General features: G+C 46.1%; 2 protein-coding genes across 2 annotated transcripts in view; one reads left to right on the forward strand and one right to left on the reverse strand.

The window, feature by feature from the left end:
* Positions 1-3,522, forward strand: part of CCNYL1 (cyclin Y like 1) — a 56,296-nt gene extending 52,774 nt beyond the window's left edge. The window contains exons 9-10 of the mRNA XM_083154222.1: positions 154-316; positions 569-3,522. Of these exons, the coding sequence (XP_083010348.1) occupies positions 154-316; positions 569-685 (280 nt within the window). The 3' untranslated portion in view covers positions 686-3,522. The remainder of the gene's footprint in view (positions 1-153; positions 317-568) is intronic.
* Positions 3,523-12,830: 9,308 nt separating this feature from the next.
* On the reverse strand, positions 12,831-21,882 carry FZD5 (frizzled class receptor 5). Its single transcript, XM_083154225.1, has 2 exons — positions 20,860-21,882; positions 12,831-18,594 (listed from the first exon to the last, which is right to left on the reverse strand). The coding sequence occupies exon 2, from the start codon at positions 18,450-18,452 to the stop codon at positions 16,737-16,739; it is 1,716 nt and encodes a 571-aa protein (XP_083010351.1). The 5' UTR covers positions 18,453-18,594; positions 20,860-21,882; the 3' UTR covers positions 12,831-16,736.
* Between the last annotated feature and the right edge of the window lie 5,355 nt (positions 21,883-27,237).

The following is a 27,237-nucleotide window of genomic DNA, read 5'->3' on the forward strand; positions in this document are numbered from 1 at the left end:
TACCAGAATGACTGGATGACAGCGAGTGACCGGCTTTGTGTACGTTTGTGTTGGGGTCATACTGCTACCTGAAAGAGAGAGCTCTGCTTTCCCTGCGTGTTATATCCCCCAGCTTATGATACATAATACTAACATGTTGTGTTTGACTCTTAGGAATGAAATGGAAAGACACTTCCTTGAGCTTCTGCAGTTCAACATTAACGTTCCTGCCAGTGTCTATGCCAAATACTACTTTGACCTGCGCTCTCTAGCGGATGACAACAACCTCAGCTTCCTGCTGGAGCCGCTCAGCAATGACAGGGCGCAAAAACTGGAGGTAATCCCGGCAGCTGTCTGATATCCGGCCTCCTTGCACATTGTGGGGCAATACAATAAAGAGCAACTGCCTTTGCGTAAAAACATACGCAGGGCTTTATATTTATATTTGGGACATTAATAAACCAGTTTAGACATATATTGTGGTGTAAGCAAAAGAAAGCTGTGCAGAATGTGAGGGCTACATTCAAAAGCAGCTGGTATTTACGCTGCATGCAAACATAATGTATTTTTTTTCTTTCCCCCTGCCCAGGCGATCTCCCGGCTCTGTGAAGATAAGTACAAGGACCTCTCCAAAACTGCCATGAGGCGGTCCATCAGCGCTGACAACTTAGTGGGCATTCGGCGTACTAATGCCATTATATCCTGAGGTGCCCGCAGGGTGCCAGGCGCAGCTTCAGCACAGTTCTGTGTCCGGCGCTTTCCACCCAGCTTCCCGCACACACGTTTTCAAGCCAGCAGTGTCTTCCAGCACGTGGGTTGTGGGGGGGCACGGGACAACGAACCCAGAGACGCTGCAGGCCCTTCCCGGAGGCTGAGGGGCACACGTGGTGGCACAGGAGAGGGGGTCTGATGAGAAGCAGCAGTGCATCAGACGGTACATCCCACCCTCCGATCTCCCTCTACTACCTACATATGTATGCTTACTGTGTAGGCCTATAGCTGTGAACCAAGACTCCTTTAACACTATATAGTTTGACATAGTAGCCGCTAAAACACTAATCATGTCGGTATAGTGACATTTTTATTGCCTTTTTATTTTTGGTCCTTTTTTATTTTTTTTGTGCTGCAATTATCCCGCAGTGTTAATACAGAACTTTTTTTTTTTTCTAGCTGTCGAGCGTAACATCCTTTTTAATGATTATTAAGCTTGTGAGAAAGTCAGAAGATCTGTAATGTACTCCGTATGCAAGGCCCCGTCTACCATTGGCCCACCAGCACCCCAAAAATCCTTTCCTAAGATGGTCGCTGTCCAAAGAAGCAATGTATACTTTCAGCGCACATCGGAACCGGCTTGTACTACTGCAATTCATGGTGCTGCGCTCCCCCAGAAAGCGAGGCGCTACCAGACGTTGCAATGACAAACCTTGGACACCACTTCCGCGTGATGTGAAAGACTTGTTCCGTGGACGACCTGCTGTACTTTTTGGCGTTGCTTTATTGTCTGGTCCCGTCCTCTGAACTACATGGGCCGCCATTGTCACACTCCTAGTTTGTCGTCCACGGATATCTGCAATTTATTCTGATTACCTCGGACGTCCCATCTTCCACCCCTGTTGTGTCTCACTACCGTGCAATCGTTCCTGTTTTGGGTCCTACAGCGAAACGTAGCACGTTGCAGCCGCGAGACCAGCCGGGGCTGGAAGAGGTATATATTGTCTGTGTGGAACTGCTGTAGCTTGTATAAGCCTGTACAATTTCAACCAATTTCATATGTGGAGAACTTATAAACTGTCCCGTAGCTTGCGGTAAGACGGATAGGTGTGTATGCCAAAGGATACCGTAGTCTTGGGAACGCCGTGCAGATGACTGTTACTTCTGATCCGTTGAGAAGTTTGGGCACCTCCATGAGTAGCGCACGCGCCCCACCTATTTGTGTATTTTATTTGCACCAGGCGTCACTGCAGTCGGCATAATTGTTTATTTGGTGCCCTCTAGGATACAGATGATATTTTTGTCTTTCAAAAATCAGACCATTTCTGAGCCCCATACACACTAAGCAATATTTGTAATATCACTTTTTGGCCCGTCTGAGAGAAAAAAAAATCATACAGTGTGTACGTGCAATATAGTTACCTTGCGCGCTCCCGTGGGTCGTTACCGATGTACTCCGCAGTCTGTACATGCAGCTCAATTTTGGCGTCACTGAACAAGGTTTCATTCAGTCTGTATGTACTATATCATTCGCCTGGAGTTCAAGGGAAATCGTTAACAATGTTGCACATATACGATATTGTCTAGTAGCCTTTTTCCAGGAAATAATTCAGCTTTGCCTCCAAACATCTTAGCCCATACCCCCCCCCGCCCCTCCCTGTTTCCAGTAACCAAAATGTTACTCTGTATATATGTAGAATTACATTGCATGTAATACAGGGCAGGTTTCGAAAGCACAGTGCTGCCTGAGTAATCCAATTATTGCGTCCTTCGGTAAGAAGCTCATTATTTATGCAGAATCTTTCTTTTTTTTCGTGATCCATTTAAAACAGGAGGCCAATGCTTTTGCGCAAGCGACACCGTTCATTTTGCTGCGAAGCCTAAAAATATTCCAAAATCACTTTCTATGTTAACCCTTATCCTGCCAGAGGCGAGCCTCAGTCCTGTCACAGAACTCCTTTTGGGGACCAGTTTTGAATCCTGTTTCAGTCGACACTCCGATAACAAGACAACTGCGTCAATTGTTTTTTTTTCCTCTGTAAACCCTGGGTATTGTTAATGTTCCGCTGACGGTATTACAGCCAGGCCGCACCTACTGTATGTTATAAGCCCTGATTTTAGATGGCTGCATTGTTTTTCTCTATGGACGAGATGTACTAGGCATTGAAAAGTGATAAAATGCAGAGACCAGTACCAGCCAGCCTGTAACAGGGCAGGTAGGAGCTAATTGGCTAGTACTTTATCTCTCTCCCTTGTTTAAGGCTTAATACATCTGGCCCAATATGTGCTGCATTTTTTTTTTCCTGTCCATTAACATTTGTAAAGTATAAAGTGTTTTCCTAATGTGCGAATGTTTCCTTGTTTGCAGAAAATCAAGGGCTGTTGTCTTATTTCTTCACACATTATAGGGGGCTGATATTTTTTGGGAGGACTTATTCATCGCTCCCCTCTTCTGCCTCTGTAAACCTTTGAACAAAGTGGTTTGGGGACCGTATCGCAACAAAGCAGCGATCTCCCCAGCAGGCTGCGATTACCATCGTCCACAGCGTCCTCCTGCACCTCCGACGTAGCTTCCTAGTAATCTCAGTTTGTACAATTACAACCCCCCACACCAGGGAACTGTGGCTCATATGGAGGGGATACAAAGCAGGCTACAGTATTAGTTTTATAATTGTAGCGCGGTTATTGTCGCCGCGCGGCGTTACGCAGCAGTGGGGGGTCCCAAAAACGAATCGGTTTATTCTGAAACTAATGCTACATTTTCAGGTGGATTTGCTTTCTCATGTTTATATATAAAAAAAGCTAATAAACTCTATTTTAATTAAACAACGACTTGTCTTTGTGCCAATAGAAATCTGTGTGGCGTTTGTGTGGTTTGTGAAACCCGTTTTACACTTTTAATTATCAACACGTTGTAAAACTCTCTTGCAGATAGTTCAGGGCGTCTACTAATTGTCAGTGTTGTACAGTAATTAAGTGGCTGAGCGACTGCTCCCGACAACCTGCGTCCGACGCAGGATCTGTCCAGATACACAGTGCGTGGAGTCTGAGCACGTGTCAGCCCCCCCCCCCCCCCGAGCAGACCTGTGTCACGCTCCTTTTACCTCCAAATCTTAATGTGTTCGCTTGTCTTCCCCCGGTCTTGGAAGATATAGATGTATTTTTAAAACCGAAAAAATGTGCCGCGCCCTAATTTTAAATACAGGTCAGGATGTAGATTTGTAGAACAATCTCTTCCACGTCCTGTGATAAGCCTCACATGTTCCTACCTGCAAGTCAGCATGCAAACAGAATCAATCATGTTTGTCCCGCTTGACAATACGTGATTATGTACACACCTACACACTGACTAACACCCAACACCTTCCCTGCACAAAGCAAGATCTCATTTGTCATGGTAGATTGCTCTGCAGCAGGCTTGGCAGGTAACCGGCTGTGATAGTAAGCGTTAGGTGACCCTTCACGGGTAGGGGGTCTGCTTATAGAAAAAGCGCAAAATCAGGATCAAAATATTATTTGCATCTTCGAACGCAAAATAAGTCCCATATCTTATAAAGCCGGAGACAGACCAAGCACTAACGGCCTTCTGCAGCGCGCTCTTTAAGGATGAAACGCTAACTTTCTCCACTGCAGTTTAGAGGACCGTTAGGTTGCAACCCCCCCCCTCCTCAACTCTAAAACGCTGCATCTGTACCTACTGCAGTTCTACATGGTTTCTCCACTGTTTTTTAAATCCCCATTAAATTGCATGACTACATTTAATTCCAAATTGCTCAACACTTCCTGTAGTAGAGGAAAGAAAGAGAAAACCAGGCGCCCCTGAACTTGTCATATATACATGTGGTTATATGTGGGGAATTATCCATTATTATTGTATAAAACAAAACTATAAACCAGGGGTCTTCAACCCATGGCCCGCGGGCCACGAGTGGCCCGCAGAGCAGATCTCAGTGGCCCCCTGCCCGCCATGCACAGGATTTTTTTTTTTTAAGTAAAAGAAAATGCTGCCGAGGGAGGCAGCGTAATGGAGTCCCCCCCGGGTGCCGCCTACCCGATTTTCATTGGCTGCAGGCAGGGCAGAGGAGTGGATCCAGCGCGGCTGAGGGTGGAGGAGGCACGTCTGGTGGGAACTGGGGAGTTGGGACCCGGCGAAGCTGCGGGAGGAGGAGACACAGCTGGCGGGAGCAGGGGACCCGGCCTAGGAACTGCAGGAGGAGGCACAGCTGGCGGATGGGACCCAGCAAAACTGCAGGAGGAGGCATGGATAGTGGAAGCAGATGACCCGGCAAAGCTGCAGGATGAGGAGGTACAGCTGGCAGGAGCAGGGGACCTGGCAAAGCTGCAGGCATTACTGGGGGCATTGTGTGTGGGGCATTACTGGGGGCATTGTGTGTGGGGCATTACTGGGGGCATTGTGTGTGGGGCATTACTGGGGGCATTGTGTGAGGGGCACTGCTGGGGCATCATATGTATAAGCAGGAGTACTGCTGGCATTATAGTCTGTGGCATAATGGGCATCAGTGAGGGGCATAATGTGCAATGGGCATAATTTTGTGTGGATTAATGTGTAATGGGCATTATGGTGTATGACATAATGTACAACAGGTATTACGGTGTGTGGCATAATGTCTAATGGACACTATGGTGTAATGGGCATTACGGATAAACAGTGTAACAGTGTATATTGATTTAAGTAGCCTTTCATTGTTTGGGTTTGATCTGTGAGGCGTACTAGGTCACTGTGTTGGGCCTTCATGTTTATATGTCACTGTGCAGCCTTCAGTCAACTTAAGCGTGTGAGGACAACGACCATTCCTGCGGTAACCAATGTCTGGTCATGCAGGTTGCAAAAGAGGTGTCAGGTAATTGTTTTCCTGCTAGTTCACACTCTTTATAATTAGACCACGCCCCTTATAATTAGGCCACACCCCTTTTTGGGAGCGCGCCTGCGGCGCGTGCAATGTATTCAATATCAAACTATATATGGGGGGGGCCACATATTTTACTGTTTGCACTGGAACCCAAATTGGCTGCTGATGACTATTGGGGTATGTGTGTGTGGGGGAGTATGGGCGGCTGTGCCAACTATCTATGAAGGACTTTGCTGACGTTATAGGGGAGCTGTGATTCTATGGGGCTGTCCAAAATACCGCAGTAGAGTTTAGTGGCCCTCGGGCTTCACTGGATTTTTTAGGTGGCCCACGCTGTCTTAAAGGTTGAAGACCCCTGCTATAAACTAATGTTGGTTTGTCACAGCCCAGGGAGAATGCTGACTGTTCTCGCCATGGTATATAGATGTTACCACGAGATTGTGGGACATGGGTGGATATTATACTATATATTCATTCTGTGCATCTCCTTGCTGTTATACGGCAGATCCCTATGTAGCCACTTGGCAGTAAGAAATGACGGATCACCCAGATGTATGAAAGCACACGGGCAGGGACAGGATCTCCGACAACATGGACCATAGTGTCCACTACAGAAGGTCCACATGAGCTTCATGGTTTTATTGTGCACAATGTCACCGGGGTCCCTGCGGAACACCATATAGGTGCACAGTGCCTCGCTGATTTCACTCGATTTGGATAGTAAGTATGAAAAAGGGGCAGACTAGATGGGCCAAGTGGTTCTTATCTGCCGTCAAATTCTATGTTTCTATGTTTCAAATTCTATGAGCCCTGACCCAAAAATAAAAAAAGTTTCGAAAAATCCTGTTGCCATGTGACTGTCGTCTATGTTCCCATCACTCTAACGCTGGCATCAAACTCCTGTTACTGTGGTTGACTGTTTCGGTGGGTTCCAATACGTGTGGTCGATGTAGACATCATAGATCTGTCTACTGGATTCTATTTTCCCTTCCAAATTGTTATCCACATGGTAATGTATGAGATTCTTGTGTCAATCCTTTCATGTGTTTGTCTAATGGGGTGCTGGGTGACCCCCCAACACGCTGGGTTCTGACGGTTCCTATACCGACATCAGAATCCCCGCTAACAATGCCCAACAGTTGGGATCCTGACTGACGGGCTATTCTCCCTTGTAGGGGTACATGACTTCCATAAAGGGAGAATAGGACCTGCAGCTAGCAGGGTGGCAACCAAAATCTTGGGGCCTGGTACACTGATATATACAGGCCCCCCAAACCATTGCACCTTGAAAAACACACTGCAGGTGTCAGCCACAATACAGATGTCAGCATATTGACTACCACCGGAATACCGGTGCCGGAATGCCAACATTGATGAGGATACTGGCACCATAATTCCTGCTGCGGGCATCGCTAGTGTAGGTAGGACTAGCCTGGGGGTTTAAGGTTAGGCACTAGTGGGAGGTAAGATGGCCATACACTAGGTGGGAGGTAAGATGGCCCTACACTACCGCGAGTTTGCCTGGTACGGACACATCAGGATGAGAAATCGGGTAAATCGCATGTGTTTTAGATCCACTCCAATCTGATGCGTGGTCACGTGTGCATCGAATCGGAGCCCCTAGATCACAAGTCTGTCGGATCGGATAGCCTCTGCCAGCACTTGCTGGGATCACCTGGGACATATCCTTCAAGGGAGATCTTGGGTGACTTGTCACCTCGGAGAAGTCACAAAAGTGTATGAGGGTCTTTAGGGTTATGTTGGGTGGGGGTAAGGTAAGTTTGTTTACCTGAGCCCTGTTAGGGTTCCGTCCTACGGGAAGCCGGGCAGTGTTCTGACTGCCAGTATGCGGACCACCGGCCATGCTTATGTATCCCAACCCACAGTTAATTATGCCAACATGTACTGCCCAATTTATATTATACAAGACAATAAGGCCCACAGTACATATTCATACAATGATGCCAACTGTGCACATACCCACAGCAAGACCCTCACTATTATACTGGCGGATGGATACGTTCTTCCCTTGTTTCTTAGGCATCTGAACCTGGTTTGCAGTGTAAATGATTGCCGCAAACTGGAGATTTCTCACCAAGGGCCAGATGTACTAAGCTTGAAAAGTGATAAAATGGAGAGTGATAAACCACCAGCCACTCAGCTTCTACCTGACATTTTTTAATCACAGCCTGTGACATGACAGGTAGGAGCTGATTGGCTGTTTGTTTATCACTCTCCATCTTATCACTTTTCAAGCTTAGGGCATCTCGCCCCTCTCACTTGCTGATTCTCTCATGCTATTAACTTTCACTGTCAGATTCTGTTCTCTTCTAGACCAGGGGTAGCCTGGGCAGCATGTTTGACAATGTGACAGTTAGTAATGACTGCACCTGTGCACCAGCTAGGTGGTCTGGGGAATGTGACAGTAATGACTGCACCTGTGCACCAGCTAGGTGGGCTGGGGAATGTGACAGTAAAGACTGCACCTGTGCACCAGCTAGGTGGTCTGGGGAATGTGACAGTAATGACTGCACCTGTGCACCAGCTAGGTGGTCTGGGGAATGTGACAGTTAGTAATAACTGCACCTGTGCACCAGCTAGGTGGTCTGGGGAATGTGACAGTTAGTAATGACTACACCTGTGCCCCAGCTAGGTGGTCTGGGAAATGTGACAGTAATGACTGCACCTGTGCCCCAGCTAGGTGGTCTGGGGAATGTGACAGTAATGACTGCACCTGTGCCCCAGCTAGGTGGTCTGGGGAATGTGACAGTAATGACTGCACCTGTGCACCAGCTAGGTGGTCTGGGGAATGTGACAGTTAGTAATAACTGCACCTGTGCACCAGCTAGGTGGTCTGGGGAATGTGACAGTAATAACTGCACCTGTGCACCAGCTAGGTGGTCTGGGGAATGTGACAGTTAGTAATGACTACACCTGTGCCCCAGCTAGGTGGTCTGGGAAATGTGACAGTTAGTAATGACTGCACCTGTACACCAGCTAAGTGGTCTGGGAAATGTGACAGTTAGTAATGACTGCACCTGTGCACCAGCTAGGTGGTCTGGGGAATGTGACAGTTAGTAATGACTACACCTGTGCCCCAGCTAGGTGGTCTGGGAAATGTGACAGTTAGTAATGACTGCACCTGTACACCAGCTAAGTGGTCTGGGAAATGTGACAGTTAGTAATGACTGCACCTGTGCACCAGCTAGGTGGTCTGGGGAATGTGACCGTTAGTAATGACTGTACCTGCGCACCAGCTAAGTGGTCTGGGAAATGTGACAGTAATAACTGCACCTGTGCACCAGCTAGGTGGTCTGGGGAATGTGACAGTAATGACTGCACCTGTGCCCCAGCTAGGTGGTCTGGGAAATGTGACAGTTAGTAATGACTGCGCCTGTGCACCAGCTAGGTGGTCTGGGAAATGTGACAGTTAGTAATGACTGCACCTGTACACCAGCTAAGTGGTCTGGAAAATGTGACAGTTAGTAATGACTGCACCTGTGTACCAGCTAGGTGGTCTGGGGGAATGTGACAGTTAGTAATGACTGCACCTGTGCACCAGCTAGGTTATTCGGAGAACATCGATGGACTAACGTCTTTTTTTCAACCTTAATTACTATGTAACATGGACCGTTGGTAGATCTCGAGGACTGATTTGTTCACCCCTGTTCTAGAAGGTGCTAAATAAATAAGTAGATTCTGATTGGTTCCCATCTTAGTAGAAAAACCCCTATGAACCGGAGTCTGGCGCCCTGTGGCCTGTTGACGTGACATTAAGCGAATGGCGCTGCACATATATGTACATGGGATATGTGCGTGGTGGGGCTCAGATGCACAAACATCGCTCCACTGCGTGTGACATTGCAACTGCGTCCGGCTCTATATGGGGCGTTACAGTATGTGTTTCAGTCCCCCAGGTTCCTCGCACAGGTCCTGGAAGCGTATCCTTCGGTTGGGGAACGTCCTGGGGGCATTTAACCCTTTGAGTGCCAAGTGAATTTATCAGAATAGGCCCAGCAAACATTGTTATACACCATAATGACCGGTAATGTCACCTTATATCGGGAATATAATCATTTTGGCGGCAGCTTACGCTACGTTATCAGTGTAGGCTGCCGCCGTGAAACTGCACAAGTAACTACCGTACTGTTGCCGGGAACTGCATCTCTGTCCCCGGCATCCCTGGCAAGCCTAGTGAGCGTGTCTCACACAGCGCCAACATGATCCCCTCGCTTTGGCGGAGAGGGGATCATGGTGGCGCCGACAGAGAGGCACTCCATCTGTCTGAGACGCAGGAGGGTCTCAGACGCTCCAGCAATGACACGCTCCTACCTCTGAGTAGCTATTGCAGCAGGGCACCTGCCTACAGGGTTAGGGGTTCTGTAGCGCCGTTTCATACCCCCACTATCCACGTCAGCGTGGAGTTGATTCTATATAGTGTGGCGAGTGCAGCGAGCCCCACAAGGGGACACGGATTACATGTAAGGTCATCCGCGTCCTCATGCAGGGCTCGCCACGCTTTGGGCTCGGTGGCTCGCTGCGCTTGCCACGCTATATGAAATCGGCTCCACGCTGACGTGGATATTGGGGGAATGAGTAACGCATGGGGGTATGAAATCAACTCCAGGCTGACGTGGATAGTGGGGGACGCGTAACGCATCCCATTGCGGGGCTCGCCACGCTTCGGGCAGCCGTGGATAGTGGGGGTATGAAAAGGCACTACAGAACCCCTAACCCTGTAGGCAGGGTTGCTGTACCCTGCCATAATAGCTACTCAGATGCAGGAGCGTCTCATTGCTGGAGTGTCTGAGATGCTCCTGCGTCTCAAACAGATGAAGTGACTCTCCCCGGCGCCAGCATGATCACCTCTCCGCCAAAGAGAGGCGATCATGCTGGCGCCGGCGGTGTGAGAGAAGCGCTGAGTAGGCTTGCCAGGGATGCCGGGGACAGAGATGCAGTTCCCGGCAACAGTACGGTAGTTACTTGTGTAGTTTCACAGCTGCAGCCTACGCTGATAACGTAGCCAGGGACGCAAGCAGCCGCGGGAATACTACGCTGATTCTGACAGGGACGCTACGCTGACGGCATAACTGCTGCTGTGAAACTACACAAGGTTCCCCATCCTGCAGTAAGAGGTAAGTAGCCGGTATCCGGACTATTGTTAGACAGCACTTACATAGACAGCCATTACATCGACACCATTAGTTCGACAGCTCAATAGGTCGACATGCTTTTAGGTCGACATGTCATTAGGTCGACAGCTCATTAGGTCGACATGTTTTTAGGTCGACACTGCCATTAGGTCGACAGTGTCTATGTCGACAGTCAAAAGGTCGACATGGTTTTTTTCACTGTTTTTTGAGCCGACATGTGCCGACAGGCGGTATTTCATGCCCTACTATCCACTAGGGCGTGGAGGGAGAATAAAATAGTGTGCCGAGCGCAGCGAGGCACCGTGCCCTAAGCATTGCGAGCGAAGCGAGCGATGCGAGGGGCTGCGGTTCACTTCAAACGGTGTCCATGTTGACTGTGTCGACATTTCGGCCAAAAAACAGTGGAAAAACCATGTAGACCTTTTGACTGTCGACATAGACACTGTCGACCTAATGGCAGTGTCGACCTAATGACATGTCGACCTAATGGTATGTCGACCTAAAAGCATGTCGACCTATTGAGCTGTCGAACTAATGGTGTCGATGTAATGGCTGTCTATGTAAGTGCTGTCTAACATTGGTCCCACATCCAAGTAGCCATACTCACAAAAAGGGTTTTCCCCGTTTTGTATTTGATGTTGTAGAACCATCGGAGTGTTCTTATTGCCGTCCTTACTTCCCACAGGGGCCGTACACTTATCCTCCTGATAACCAGGACTACGGTAAATAGTGGATTGATATTTTCACTTGTCAGCAGATTGTTTTGTGTGTTGTGAAATCGCTGCTCAGTGTTATCTACCCTTCCCGCAATGTCAATATTGTTACACAGGTGACGCAGAACGGGCCCTACCATGGAGCCTTGGGGCCCCTCCTCAGAATGCAGAGCACAGGCTATAGGTTACATTCCTACCAAGCCTTGGAGAGTGGTATAGTGGAGAGAGATAATGTACCAACCAGCCTGAATGAGATGATTGTCTCTCTCCACAGCTTAGTACATAGATTCCTGAACCAGTGTAGACACACTCATGACGTTCCGCTCTCAGGTCACGTACCCCAGCCTTAGCGACTCGCTGGAGCCGTGTTCTTGTAGGCAGTCACATACACTATTGTGTGTTATTGCATATTGAATAATACAATACCTCTGCTTCCCAGGGCCAGGCCCACAAGTTACTATTCCCAACCATAGTCCACGTGGATGGTAAGTAAAGAAAAAGTTGTTATTAAAACCCTGCGTCGGACGTTTGTGTGCTGACGATTGTCATGCTGACCTTTTTGTACCTGTCTACCATGAGCACAGTTGACCTTTTACCTGTCAACAGTTCTGACTGACGACCTTTTGCTTCTCAACCAAAACTTGGACTTGTTGACCTTTTACCAAGACACTAGACCAGTGATGGCTAACCTTGATGCTCCAGCTGTTGTTGAACTACACATCCCAGCAGTGGCGTAACAATTAGGCCGCAGCCCCCGCGGTGGCGGGGAGGCGCCGGGGGGCTGCGGGCGCTGGTGGATCTCCGCCAGCTCCCCACTGCATGTGGGTGCAGCGGGAGCTGGCAGGGGGGTCTGTGCGGCGCGGGGGTACCTGTTTAAGGGAGAGCCTGGAGGTCCCTGCGCCTGCGGCGCTGAGTATGATGCTGCCGGGGTCCCTGCAGTGAAGTGGAAATAACGCGCTATCTCCGCTGGAGATAGCGCGTTATTTCCACTTCACTGCAGGGACCCCGGCAGCATCATACTAGGCGGCGCAGGGACCTCCAGGCTCTCCTTTAATACAGGTACCTCCGCGCCGCACGGACCCCCCTGCCAGCTCCCGGGGGGGTCCTTTAACGGGGGGGGGGGGGGGCAGCTGCAAAATTGTCCCGGGGGGGGGGCGGTGAAATTGTCCGGCGGGGGGGCGCAAAAGTTTTAGTTACGCCACTGCATCCCAGCATGCTCTACATCAGTTTTAGCATGGCCAAATAGTAAAACTGTAGCAGGGCAGGCTGGGATGTGTAGTTCAACAACAGCTGAAGTGTCATAATTAGCCATCAGTGCGCTAGACATTGGAAGCCGTATACCAGGTGGCTCACACACAGCGCTGCTGTGCGCTCCCACGTGTACAAACGGCACTAAATGAAGAATCAGGCGACTGTTTGAAATTATATTTCTGCTTTATTTATTTTTCTCTACAATTATTAGGAACAAGTTGAACAAACGAGAACAAAAAAAATAGACAATTTTCTGCCGCGCGTCATAAATAACTCATCTCTTATACAATGTTCTTCGAATAAAATGTGAAACTTTGCACAAAATATAACACACAGGATTGTCATATAAATGAAACGTGGACGGACACAGATGCACGCGGCGCCTCCTCGCTATCTATTCCCTTTGCCGGAGAGGAGGCCGCCGCCGCGCTGGTGGAACACTTGTTACGTGGTAAGCGCCTGGGTGTGACTACGCTTGCTTTGGCGGGAACCCGGTCTCACCAGTAATATACCGGAACCAGATACTATATTCTCCATATACAGCTCGGCATTGTAGTTTTATTTCAATGTGAAAATACGCTACAATATTTATAACTCCGCGTCATATCAAATCTATCATCTACATGACGCGGGAAAACCGATATATGTGCAGCGTGCGCAGCGCTATAGGGAAGATGTGTTAAACCTGGTGAGGACAAAGGGAGATCTGGCCTGTTGCAGCTAACTTTCATTTATCTGGTATATTATAGAATATGATAGCTCGATTCTGATTGGCTGACATGGACCTGAACGATAATGGCACAAACAGTAATGCCCCCAGGGTGGTATAACTCCCTATGGCCTCTGGTACTCTAACAGCGCATTTCGCTTTAATGATATAAGTGACGGTTTTTAACAAAGAGCTTAATTATAATTAACCCATTAACAAAATTCTTTGATACAAATAAGATTCTGCGTTGACGATGGTGACAGTTATGTTCCCTAAACTTCTATCTCCCAACGAGACCCTTTAATGCCGTTGGGAAGTTGTCACCATGATCTTTGGTTACATAACGATCAGTACAAGAGCTGAGATGTAGACGAGGTCTCTGTCCCGGTGCCCCAGCAGCTGAACACAGCCGCTCCTACGTAGTCGCACTTTGTGCGGTTATTGTACCTGACTGCGCTACACACAAATTTACTTTCTTGTTACCCATTGCAGTGTAAGAATTAAGCTGTCTAACACTGTCTGTGGGCTACATGCAAAAGCAGACAGTATTTACCCTGCACAGAAACAATATAAATGCATCTGTTCCACACAGAAATGTAATTGCTTTTTGGCTTTACTGAATCTGGCTTCACATATACATGTTCTGTCCTCTCACATATTTACATTTCCACTGCAACAAGGCAGATGCTGCAGTACAGGTGATACAGGTAATGATGTGATATTAGGAAATACACAGATACGTCCCTGTTATATAATTAGCAAACTGTAAACCAGCTCCTCAACATAGGGGAAGAGTCAAATTGTCATCATTATTAGCAACAGTGGAGGCAGCCATCTTGTGGGTAGACCCATCAGCACCATGTGCAGACACAACATGGAGGCTTATTATGACCAGTATCCAGCACCATGTCCTGGAGATTTGATAAACTGCATTCTTATGAATATTGGTCAACCCAAAGTCATCATAGCTGCCTACACGGTGTCCAGTATAATGGGCCAAGACAGTCCCTGCTTAGGCCTAGGCAACAGAATCCTGAGTAAAACACCAGAGAATGCATTGTTGGTTATGTCAGAGCACAGAAACACGGGCCGGGTGTAAGGGGCAGCGCAGATGGGTCAAGTAGTTCTCATCTACCGTGAAATTCTATGCTTCTATAAAGATATATATATTTAACTCCCTGCACCCATTACAGACTCGCTGCTGACGCACAAAACAAACGGCAAATACCTTGCACAATGGGTGCGGCCTATGTTTGCTAGTGTCAAACAGGTGAGGACTGAGGAGTCGCCATGTGACAGCAAAAGCGAAACGGACGTTAACATGCTTGATGTTATGGAGGACTATTTTTACCCCTGCACCTCGGCTCAGACGTGGAAACTGTTTAATAGCTTCATTTGTACATTATTGAATGTGGTTGGGGTATAAGTAAGGAATACTGAAAAATAAAGAGTTTGCAAACTGTGATGTGATTGATTTTATAGGCACACTAGGCAGCCAAATGCAAACATGTGAGAGTCACAGGAGCCTTGTCCCATTGTATGATAACCAGACCGGCGGCCTTATACACAAAGCAAGGCTGAGCAAACACTAGAACAGGACGCAGTGACCGGCGTTGCAGAGCACGAGGTGCTACAGCCTACAACTGATTGTCACAGATCTACTGCAGAAGCCGACGTACGTTTCACACTCATGTCTGAATATTATTCCTAGTGGGAAATTAAGGAGTTATTAACCATTTAGTTGGAACACTCGTCTCGTCTCAATAAACAAAATAAAAAGAGCAACGAGCTTAAATGCATTCTCTAATAGGACACGGGAGATCCGGACTATGAGGTGACAGTCAATAGATCAAACACTACTGGTAGATGTACATTAGGCCTACATGGACGATATCGGTCAACACAAGCAAAATGTCGACAAGACTGTGGGAACGGTAAAGTGTACAGAGTTCAGTAATTCTGTGCACTAATTAGTCTTAGTACACGAATGGCTGGTCCACATGCTCAGAAGTAGAAGTGAACACAAAAAAAAAAAATCTCATGTCAACCTTTTTAATGTGTCGACCATTTCCTGTCAGCCCTATGATCCTCACATGTACACAGTAATCCATTTACTACAGTTAAGAATAATACAATAGAACGTGGATAATACAATTATACACAAAAATAATTTAGTCTTAATCACTTTTTTTTCCTTTTAACTTATTACATGAATGTCAGCTTTGGTATACAAGATCTAGTGTACAAGATGCATCTACTACCCACAGTGAAAAGTCCTAACTAGTCTAAAATATGTTGGACCTGTCATTTACGGATTGGCCGTGAAACCAAAAGGAATAAAAAACTATAATTAGACGCTGAACGACCTGTGCTCATTTATAACAGCAAAACATCGCTGGTTAAGGCATTTAAAAAATAACAAAATAAAATCTTATGCGCAGTCCTGTATAAAGTTTCTTTGGAGGGTAATGCCTGCACACGTCCTGCAGGTGTCAGTGTTGTTATTGTCCAAGCAGCTCAGGCCCTGGACCAGCAGACCCTTTAACACTGCAGTGACGTACCATCTGCCACACTGCAGTACAGTCGTGTTAAAACTGAAAACAAGTTGAGGTAATTTTGCACAACATGCCAATATTCCTAGGAGGAATGCATTTACAGCAGGTGCCATTGCAGAAACGGCGTAGGGTTGTTCATGATTCAATAAACAGCATTATCAAGTCAATTTATCAACAGGGTTCAATAAAACACACTGCCCCGATTTAGCAGAAGCAGGATTAGTCATGTGGAACAGGCAGGAAACAAAAAGGCAGGCGAATGGGTAAAACCGTGCTGCACTGCACTGCAGGTGGGGCAGATGTAACATGTGCAGAGTTAGATTTGGGTGCAGGGTGTTCAAACTGAAATCTAATTTGCAGCTTAAAAATAAAGCTGTATAACATCTGTAGGCTACATGCAAAAGCAGTCAGTATTTACCCTGCACAGAAACAATATACATGTATTTGTTCCCCCTGCCTAGCAACATGGTTTGTCCCATAACAGCCTTGCAGTCCTATGCCTTTAAATGACAATTGGGTTTTAAAGCAAAAAAACAAAGTATGACGCTGACATGAATTTGGTGTCTCCTAATGTACACAATTACATTCAACTGGAGAAACTGGAGACCCAGCTTCTGCTTCCAGCAGTGAAAGGGCACCTGCAATAAGAGCTTCTGGGCGTGAACAACAGAACCATCTGACCCAAACCTTCCTCCTACCAACGTGATGTATAGGCCGGGTCAGCCGGTGACACAATACACAGCAATAGTGCCCACCTGACATGAGACACACGTGAGGGGTAAGTTCTGCAACATTCAGACGTGAGACATTGGCACCTGCTTGTGGTACAGCACAGAGCTGGGTAAGCCAGTCCTGGCCGGCACTGCTGTGCTAGCCTCGCTGTATGCCAAACCATTGATGGATTTGCCACTTCTGCAACATCGACCTGTGAATCTTCTCCAAGAGTCTAAAGTCTTTCCAGACCAAATCCATACACCCGAAGTGATTCCCACCACGAGGCACATAAAGTACTTTAGCATGAAAACGGCGTAATCCGGCCTGGAACGCTTTTTGTCACCGGGGCACGAGCAGTTGTGGGATTTTACCCAGAATTCCCTATAGTGCTGTTCATATATATAACAGGCAACAACAATAGTCGCAGGCACGGTATAAAGTACGGTAAATATACCTATCCTGATCATGAGTTTCTCCAGTTTGTCTGTTTTGGTGCCACCTTGCTTAATAACACTCCTAATTCTGAAGAGTGACACAAAGCCCGCCAGCAGAAACATTGTCCCGGTGAAAAGGTAGACCACCAGCGGCGCCAACACAAAACCGCGCAGGTTGTCCAGGTTCTGGTTACCGACATAGCAGATCCCAGCGACCGGGTCCCCATCCACCGAGCTTAAAGCCAGGACCGCGATGGATTTGACGCTGGGTATAAGCCACGCTGCCATATGAAAATACTGAGAGTAACTGGCAATGGCCTCATTGCCCCACTTCATGCCAGCGGCCAGAAACCATGTGAAAGACAAGATCACCCACCATATAGAACTGGCCATCCCGAAGAAGTAGATGAGGAGAAAGACGACCGTACAGAGAGCCGGACCGGTCGTCTCATAATGTATATGATCCCTATTGCAGGCGACGTGTTCATGGCCGACTGTAAGTCTAATGATGTATCCAATGGACACAAAGAGGTAGCAAGCCGACAGGAAGATGATGGGGCGTTCGGGATATCTGAACCTCTCCATGTCGATCAGGAAGGTGGCCACAGTGGTGAAGGTTGAGATGAAGCACAAGATGGACCACAGGCCTATCCAAAAAGTGGTGAAAGTCTTCTCATCCTGGGTGAAATAGGGCTGGAAACACGGAACCGCGCAGTTGGGCACCTGGCCGGTCTTAATCCTGTTGAACAGCGGGTGGGATTCCTTAGTTATGGCGATGAAAGGCTCCCTACATTTGCAGACCCCATCGCAGTCGCCGGCCGGTTGCCTCTGACTATGGAGAGGCGTCAGGTGCTTTCGCCCACTCGGCGGGTAAGTCGGCTTTGCAAAGAGGGGTGGAAGCGTAGTGGTCTCCGTCCTGTTATAATCCATGCAGAGGTTTTCGGGGTCGCCATTCTGTGGGAGTTTGTCGCAGCTCATTCTCTCTGGCCAACCAAAGCCGTACTGCCTCATTAGGGGGGAACAGCCGGCTTTGGCCCTCTCACAGACTGACCGGCAAGGGGGGAGAGGCTTCTTGTAGTCCGCCAAGCAGATAGGCGTGTACATGCTACACAGGAAGAACTTCAGGTCAAGTGAGCACTGGATCTCCACCAAAGGCCAGAACTGGTGCACCTCCAAGCCGGCCTCATCTTGGGTGTCATGGTTAAATTGGTTGGGCATATAGGTGTAATTGTATCCAATGCCCTTGCACATGGGGACAGTAATCTCTTGGCAGACAATAGCCTTGGAGGCAGCAGACGCAGATGGTGGAAATGCCAGGAGAAACCATAGGACCACCAGGATCCCAGGACTCAATCCGGCCATGATGTCACCTGATGACCAATGTCAATATATTTGGCAATAACTGGAAATATTCAAAACATTCCGATAACGAAATTCCCCGAGCTGAAGGCTCCGTGTTTATACGCAGTGTCCGCGGATATTCCTTCCTTACGGATATAGTTGGCTGAAGAAAAAGTAAATGCAAGAAAATTATTGCAAAAGATATTTATCATACAATTTGCATATTCCTGCGCATTATATACAGATAGAAGCGGGATACGCGCACCTCATATATTACAGGACAGGCTGCCGTAATCCAGCCTCTGTTAGATTATAGAACGATATATATTTGTTATTACATATAATATACAGGAGTGATAATGGTTCTGTACAGGGCTGGATAGTTGTTTCTCTATATACAGTACAGTGATTACAGATTACCAAATTGTACGTTATATGATACAGCGGGTAAATAAAGGGGAGGAGCTAATCATATACATTGCAGAAATATAATGTACCAATAACAACAACATTTACAATAAGAATAACAGAAATATGATAAACAAAACAGGCACGAGAAGGCTGTAGTGCTAGGAGGCTGTAGTGATATGGGGCTGTAGTGCTAGGAGGCTGTAGTGCTAGGAGGCTGTAGTGATATGGGGCTGTATTGCTAGGAGGCTGTATTGCTAGGAGGCTGTAGTGCTAGGAGGCTGTAGTGATATGGGGCTGTAGTGCTAGGAGGCTGTAGTGCTAGGAGACTGTAGTGATATGGGGCTGTATTGCTAGGAGGCTGTAGTGATAGGGGGCTGTAGTGCTAGGGGGCTGTAGTGATATGGGGCTGTAGTGCTAGGAGGCTGTAGTGCTAGGAGACTGTAGTGATATGGGGCTGTAGTGCTAGGGGGCTGTAGTGATAGGGGGCTGTAGTGTAAGGAGGCTGCAGTGATAAGAGACTGCAATGCTAGGAGGCTGTAGTGATTGGGGGCTGTAGTGCTAGGAGGCTATAGTTATAGTAAGCTGACAGGGATAGGAGGCTGTAGTGCTAGGAGGCTGTAGTGATAGGAGGCTGGCAGTTATTAGAGGCTGCCAGTGATAGGAGGCTGACAGCAACAGGAGGCTGACAGCAACAGGAGGCTGACAGTGATTGGAGGCTGCCAGTGATAGGAGGCTGACAGCAACAGGAGGCTGACAGCAACAGGAGGCTGACAGTGATTGGAGGCTGCCAGTGATAGGAGGCTGACAGCAACAGGAGGCTGACAGCAACAGGAGGCTGCCAGTGATTGGAGGCTGCCAGTGATTGGAGGCTGCCAGTGTTAGGAGGCTGCCAGTGTTAGGAGGCTATCAGTGACAGGATGCTGCCAGTGACTGGAGGCTGCCAGTGTTAGGAGGCTGCCAGTGACTGAAGGCTGCCAGTGACTGGAGGCTGCCAGTGATAGGAGGCTACCAATGATTAGAGGGTGGCAGTGACAGAAGGCAGCCAGTGACTGGAGGCTATCAGTGACAAGAGGCTGTCAGTGATTAGAGGCTTCCAGTGATAGCAGGCTACCAGTGACTGGAGACTGGCAGTAATTAGAGGCTGACAGTAATTAGAGGCTACCAGTAATATTATGCTTCCAGTGATAGGGGGCTACCAGTGACTGGAGGCTGACAGTAATTAGAGTCTTCCAGTTAGGCTACTAGTGATAAGAGGCTATCAGTTATAGGAGTCTGCCAGTGACTGGAGGCTGACAGTAATTAGAGGCTACCAGTGATAAGAGGCTATCAGTGATATGAGGCTACCAGTGAGTGGAGGCTGGCAGTGATTAGATGCTACCAGTGATTAGATGCTGGAAGTGATAGGAACTGCCAGTGATTAGAGGCTGCAAGTGACAGGAGGCTGCCAGTGATTAGAGGCTGGCAGTGATTAAAGGCTACCAGTGATTGGAGGCTGGCAGTGATAGGAGGCTACCAGTGATTAGAGGCTGGCAGTGACTGGAGGCTGGCAGTGATAGGAGGCTACCAGTAATTAAAAGCTGGCAGTGACAGGAGGCTACAAGTGAGTGGAGGCTGGCAGTGATAGGAGGCTACTAGTGAGTGGAGGCTGGCAGTGATTGGAGGCTGGCAGTGATAGGAGGCTTCCAGTAATTATAGGCTAGCAGTGATAGGAGGCTAGCAGTGAGTGGAGGCTGGCAGTGATAGGAGGCTACTAGTGAGTGGAGGCTGGCAGTGATTGGAGGCTGGCAGTGATAGGAGGCTAGCAGTGATAGGAGGCTGGCAGTGAGTGGAGGCTACCAGTGTGATGAGAGGCTGGCAGTGATTAGAGGCTGGCAGTGATAGGAGGCTGGCAGTGAGTGGAGGCTGGCAGAGATAGGAGGCTACTAGTGATTAGAGGCTACCAGTGTGATTAGAGGCTACCAGTGTGATTAGAGGCTGGCAGAGCCATGTTTGCAGATTGCCCCGGGCACACACTCACCTTTGAACGCTTTGCTAAGTAAATAGAAGTTGTACTTTGTAGCCACATCCGACAGCTCACATCACACATCGGGCTGGGTGGACGATTGTTAGTTCCTGGGATCAGTCACTCAGACCATGCGCCTGGGAGGTGTCTGGCACACGGGGCAGCTTCTCCCTCCCCCACATACTGTCACCATGGGGGTCCCCAAACTTTCACTGAGCCCCAAACTTCTCCTGACCGGGTCACTGCTCACCCCGGCCACAGTGCTCCGCTGCCACCGCCATGTATGGGGGACTGATGGGCTTCATGCGACACATGGTGACCCAAGGACTGGGAGTCCCAGGGAGGTAAAAGGATGACGCCCCTCTACTGCTCCTGTGTGAGGGTATTGGGGTAACACTCCTCTGCTGCTCCTGTGTGAGGGTATTGGGGTAACACTCCCCTGCTGCTCCTGTCTGAGGATATTGGGGTAACACTCCTGTGCTGCTCCTGTGTGAGGGTATTGGAGTAACACTCCTCTGCTGCTCCTGTGTGAGGGTATTGGGGTAACACTCCCCTGCTGCTCGGGTATTGGGGTATCACTCCACTGCTGCTCCTGTCTGAGGATATTGGGGTATCACTCCTCTGCTGCTCCTGTGTGAGGGTATTGGGGTAACACTCCTCTGGGGTAACACTCCTCTGCAGCTCCTGTGTGAGGGTATTGGGGTAACACTCCTCTGCTGCTCCTGTGTGAGGGTATAGGGGTTACACTCCTCTGCTGCTCCTGTGTCTCCTGTCTCCAGCACTGCTCCCGGTAACAATGTAACAAGTTGAACAGCAGCCTCCTGTCTGTCTCCAGTCCCCACTGCTGCTGCTCTCCTACCTGTGCTGCTCATCCCCTGCACACGCCCATTTGTCAATTCCGCCGTGCCTCCAGGTCATGATTGGATGATGATGCCTTAACCACGCCTACCACATAGTAACACATCCACTAACCCTATTATGTATACTGACTGCTGTATCCATTCATTATTATTACCAGTTATTTATATAGCGCACACATATTCTGCAGCGCTGTACAGAGAATATTATTACCAGTTATTATATAGCGCACACATATTCCGCAGCGCTGTACAGAGACTATTATTACCAGTTATTATATAGCGCACACATATTCCGCAGCGCTGTACAGAGACTATTATTACCAGTTATTATATAGCGCACACATATTCCACAGCGCTGTACAGAGACTATTATTACCAGTTATTATATAGAGCACACATATTCCGCAGCGCTATAGAGAGACTATTATTACCAGTTATTATATAGCGCACACATATTCCGCAGCGCTGTACAGAGACTATTATTACCAGTTATTATATAGCGCACACATATTCCGCAGCGCTGTACAGAGACTATTATTACCAGTTATTATATAGAGCACACATGTTCCCCAGCGCTGTACTGAGACTATTATTACCAGTTATTATATAGCGCACACATATTCCACAGCGCTGTACAGAGACTATTATTACCAGTTATTATATAGAGCACACATATTCCGCAGCGCTATAGAGAGACTATTATTACCAGTTATTATATAGCGCACACATATTCCGCAGCGCTGTACAGAGACTATTATTACCAGTTATTATATAGCGCACACATATTCCGCAGCGCTGTACAGAGACTATTATTACCAGTTATTATATAGAGCACACATGTTCCCCAGCACTGTACTGAGACTATTATTACCAGTTATTATATAGCGCACACATATTCCGCAGCGCTGTACAGATATTATTACCAGTTATTATATAGCGCACACATATTCCGCAGCGCTGTACAGAGACTATTATTACCAGTTATTATATAGTGCACACATATTCCACAGCGCTGTACAGAGTATTATTACCAGATATTTATATAGCGCACACATATTCCACAGCACTGTACAGAGACTATTATTACCAGTTATTATATAGCGCACACATATTCCGCAGTGCTGTACAGAGAATATTATTACCAGTTATTTATATAGCGCACACATATTCCGCAGCGCTGTACAGAGAATATTATTACGTTATTATATAGCGCACACATATTCCCCAGCGCTGTACAGAGAATATTATTACCAGATATTTATATAGCGCACACATATTCCGCAGCGCTGAACAGAGACTATTATTACCAGTTATTTATATAGCGCGCACATATTCCGCAGCGCTGTACAGAGACTATTATTACCAGTTATTATATAGCGCACACATATTCCGCAGCGCTGTACAGAGACTATTATTACCAGTTATTTATATAGCGCACACATATTCCACAGCGCTGTACAGAGACTATTATTACCAGTTATTATATAGCGCACACATATTCCGCAGCGCTGTACAGAGACTATTATTACCAGTTATTATATAGCGCACACATATTCCGCAGCGCTGTACAGAGACTATTATTACCAGTTATTATATAGAGCACACATATTCCGCAGCGCTGTACAGAGACTATTATTACCAGTTATTATATAGCGCACACATATTCCGCAGCGCTGTACAGAGACTATTATTACCAGTTATTATATAGAGCACACATGTTCCCCAGTGCTGTACTGAGACTATTATTACCAGTTATTATATAGCGCACACATATTCCACAGCGCTGTACAGAGACTATTATTACCAGTTATTATATAGAGCACACATATTCCGCAGCGCTATAGAGAGACTATTATTACCAGTTATTATATAGCGCACACATATTCCGCAGCGCTGTACAGAGACTATTATTACCAGTTATTATATAGCGCACACATATTCCGCAGCGCTGTACAGAGACTATTATTACCAGTTATTATATAGAGCACACATGTTCCCCAGCGCTGTACTGAGACTATTATTACCAGTTATTATATAGCGCACACATATTCCGCAGCGCTGTACAGATATTATTACCAGTTATTATATAGCGCACACATATTCCGCAGCGCTGTACAGAGACTATTATTACCAGTTATTATATAGCACACACATATTCCACAGCGCTGTACAGAGTATTATTACCAGATATTTATATAGCGCACACATATTCCACAGCACTGTACAGAGACTATTATTACCAGTTATTATATAGTGCACACATATTCCGCAGTGCTGTACAGAGAATATTATTACCAGTTATTTATATAGCGCACACATATTCCGCAGCGCTGTACAGAGAATATTATTACGTTATTATATAGCGCACACATATTCCCCAGCGCTGTACAGAGAATATTATTACCAGATATTTATATAGCGCATACATATTCCGCAGCGCTGTACAGAGACTATTATTACCAGTTATTTATATAGCGCGCACATATTCCGCAGCGCTGTACAGAGACTATTATTACCAGTTATTATATAGCTTTGGGGATAGAAGGTTGGTGAAATCACCAACTTCTGTTTATAGGAGGCGCAGCTACACCCAGGACAATAAACACAACAGGTATATATTCAAAATTATAAATTTATTCTCCATACAATATAAAACAGTTATTCGAAGTGCACTTCTTATTAAAAAATAGACAAACAAGACAGACTACATATAACATATAACTAAATTCATATGAGGCTATATTACTGTTAGCTATTGAGGCTTTGGTAATTTAGGCTTTTGTAAAGTATATGAGGCAATGGGTATAGTTACCAGTCCCGCATTTCAGAGAATTAATCCATCTGTGACCATAGATAATGGCTGTTAGAAATATTTCTCCCTGGTGTGTTTTTGGCAGTCTTCTCCTTGTGGGGTATAGATGCCCCCTTTCCTTATATCCAACAGGACTCCACACTCCCAGGTTTAGATGTAAAATAAGTCCATAAGTCAGTCACAGTCTCTGTTAGCCCAATGGCTATAGATTTCGCGATAGCAGCGGTTCTGGCAATTAGATGAGAGGCTTACATACGCGTTTCTCCGCCTCTTGTGTATCGGCGGCTTCCTCAGATAAGCCTCCATACTCCACTGCCACTCATTTATAGCCAGATATTCGCGGGGTTTTGCCGCGATCGCGCTTCCGGGTTTCACTTCCGGGTTGCGCTCCAAGCCTCTCTTTCACTTAGCCTTTTTATAGGCTTACGGCGGCCATCTTTAATTTGTGCTCCACACCTCGTTTTGATTCACCTATGAGCATTTACAAGCGTCCATTTTTAGCTCTCATATATTCCTGGATATCACATGAAACCATGCCTCGTTTTCAGCATCAAATCGAATGTAGCTGGCCGCCATTTTGGATTCGTAATCCTGATTTATAAATAAGATCTTTATTTTATTTCATTTTACCAAGCCATATTACCATATAATTTTTGCAATTCATATAATAGCCTCCATATAAAATCGCCTCATATTTAACACCATGCCTCATTTTACCTAAATCACCAAAGCCTCATATGCCTCCATTTTACATATTATCATATACATATAATAAACATATACATAAGAATCATGTATAAAAACTTTAAATTAATGTAAATATGAAAATAATAAAAAAATATATATAATAAAAAATAATAAATAATAATTATATATATACTCATTTTATCCCCCTTATACTTTATTATATTTTATTCGTCATATGGAAAATCCATATATAGAGAGAAGTCTTCATATTATATACGTAATTATACATGTACATATCAAATTAAATCATATACTTGGACATAATTAAATTATTTAAAAAACTTATAATTCATAAATACATAACTAATCTGAATAGATAATTAATATCCCACCTCCCTACCCTCCCTCATCCCCTTAGGTCTTTACCCTTACCATAATTGGACCAATCCCCTCTCACAAGCCCCATGTACAACATACCCCCCTAATTAATCCCTTACCCCCTTTATCCCTATTATTATACATTATTTAACTCTATTGTGTCATTAAGCCCAGAAGGTGTCAACGTTCTCAAACAAAAAATCCAGTAAGCCTCCCGCCTACATAATAAAGTATATCTATCCCCTCCCCTAGGTGTACTTTTGATCTGTTCTATTGCTAACATTTTTATTTCTCCCATCTTTCCCTGCTGGCAGAGAGTTATATGTCTATATAAGCTGTTCGTTCTATTCATTTTTTCAATGTTCCTTTTATGTTCCATAAATCTTATATGTGTATTCCTGATTGTGCGGCCTACATACTGTAGACCGCATCCACAGGTAAGTACATAAATAACATACTTTGTTTTACAATTTATAAAACTCTTTATAGGGAACACTTCCCCCGAAACAAATGATGTGAATTTTATGGTTTTTCTTGTTGTATATTTGCATGATAGACATGCATCCATCCCGCAGACATGGAAGCCATCCGGCTTTTCTGGAAGCCAAGTAGGTCCCCCTTGGTTACCTTCCTTTTTTACTTTTTTGTCACTATAAAAGCTGGGAGCTAGTTTTTCTTTTAAATTCCGTGCTTTCCTAAACACCACCACATTGCTAATATCAGTTTCTTTCTTTAGAACTTCATCTGATTCCAATAACAGCATGTTTTTCTTTACGATCTTTTTTATCTCCATAGCCTTTATATTGTATTGTGTTACAAATGATGTTTTTGTTATTTTATCCTTTTTCACATTTTCATTAGGTTTATCTTTAAGTAAGATTTCCCTCTCCATCAAACTAACTGCGGACCTTGATTCCTCCACCAATTTAACCGGGTAGCCTTGTTCCAGAAAAGACTGACATAATATTTCACTTTGTTTTTCAAAAGCCCCTTGGGTAGAGCAATTACGCTTTATTCTCATAAGTTGGCTTTTTGGAATATTATTTTTCCATTTATTATAATGGTTGCTATGGTAATCAAGGTACCTGTTCTGATCGACACTCTTAATGTAGGTTTCCGTTACTATATTACCATTGTTGATGGTGAGAGCGATATCCAGGAAGTTTATCCCCCCCTTTTGGAAATCACTAGTGAATTTTAAACCCCATGTGTTATTATTTAAACTAGCTGTGAAATTAATAACTGAATCAATATCCCCGTCCCAAACAAAAATCAAATCGTCTATGAATCTCCCAAAGAGGACCAGGCTCGCCCCAAGATCGCACCCCCACACGTGTTGCTCCTCAAAGCGCCCCATGAAGAGGTTAGCGAAACTTGGGGCGAACCTGGTCCCCATGGCCGTGCCGAGTGACTGTAAATAAAATTTGGAGTCAAAAATAAAGTAATTATGTGTCAAAATAAATTTAATTGATTTTAAAATAAATTCTCCCAATTCGTCAGATATGTCTGAGTCGTTTGACAGATAATGTGCTACAGCATTAATACCTAATTCGTGATCGATGTTCGAGTAAAGTGCCTCGACATCGCATGTAATAAAAAAATAACTATCCTTCCATTTAATAGTGCTAATTTTTTGCAAAAAATGAGTAGTGTCTC

The sequence above is a fragment of the Crinia signifera genome, chromosome 7, assembly GCF_055691185.1.
Source record: "Crinia signifera chromosome 7, ASM5569118v1, whole genome shotgun sequence".
NCBI classification, from domain to species: domain Eukaryota; kingdom Metazoa; phylum Chordata; class Amphibia; order Anura; family Myobatrachidae; genus Crinia; species Crinia signifera.

Coding starts and splice junctions, on each gene's coding strand:
- FZD5 (XM_083154225.1), bottom strand. CDS start 18,452: ATGGCCGGATTGAGTCCTGGGATCCTGGTGGTCCTATGGTTTCTCCTG.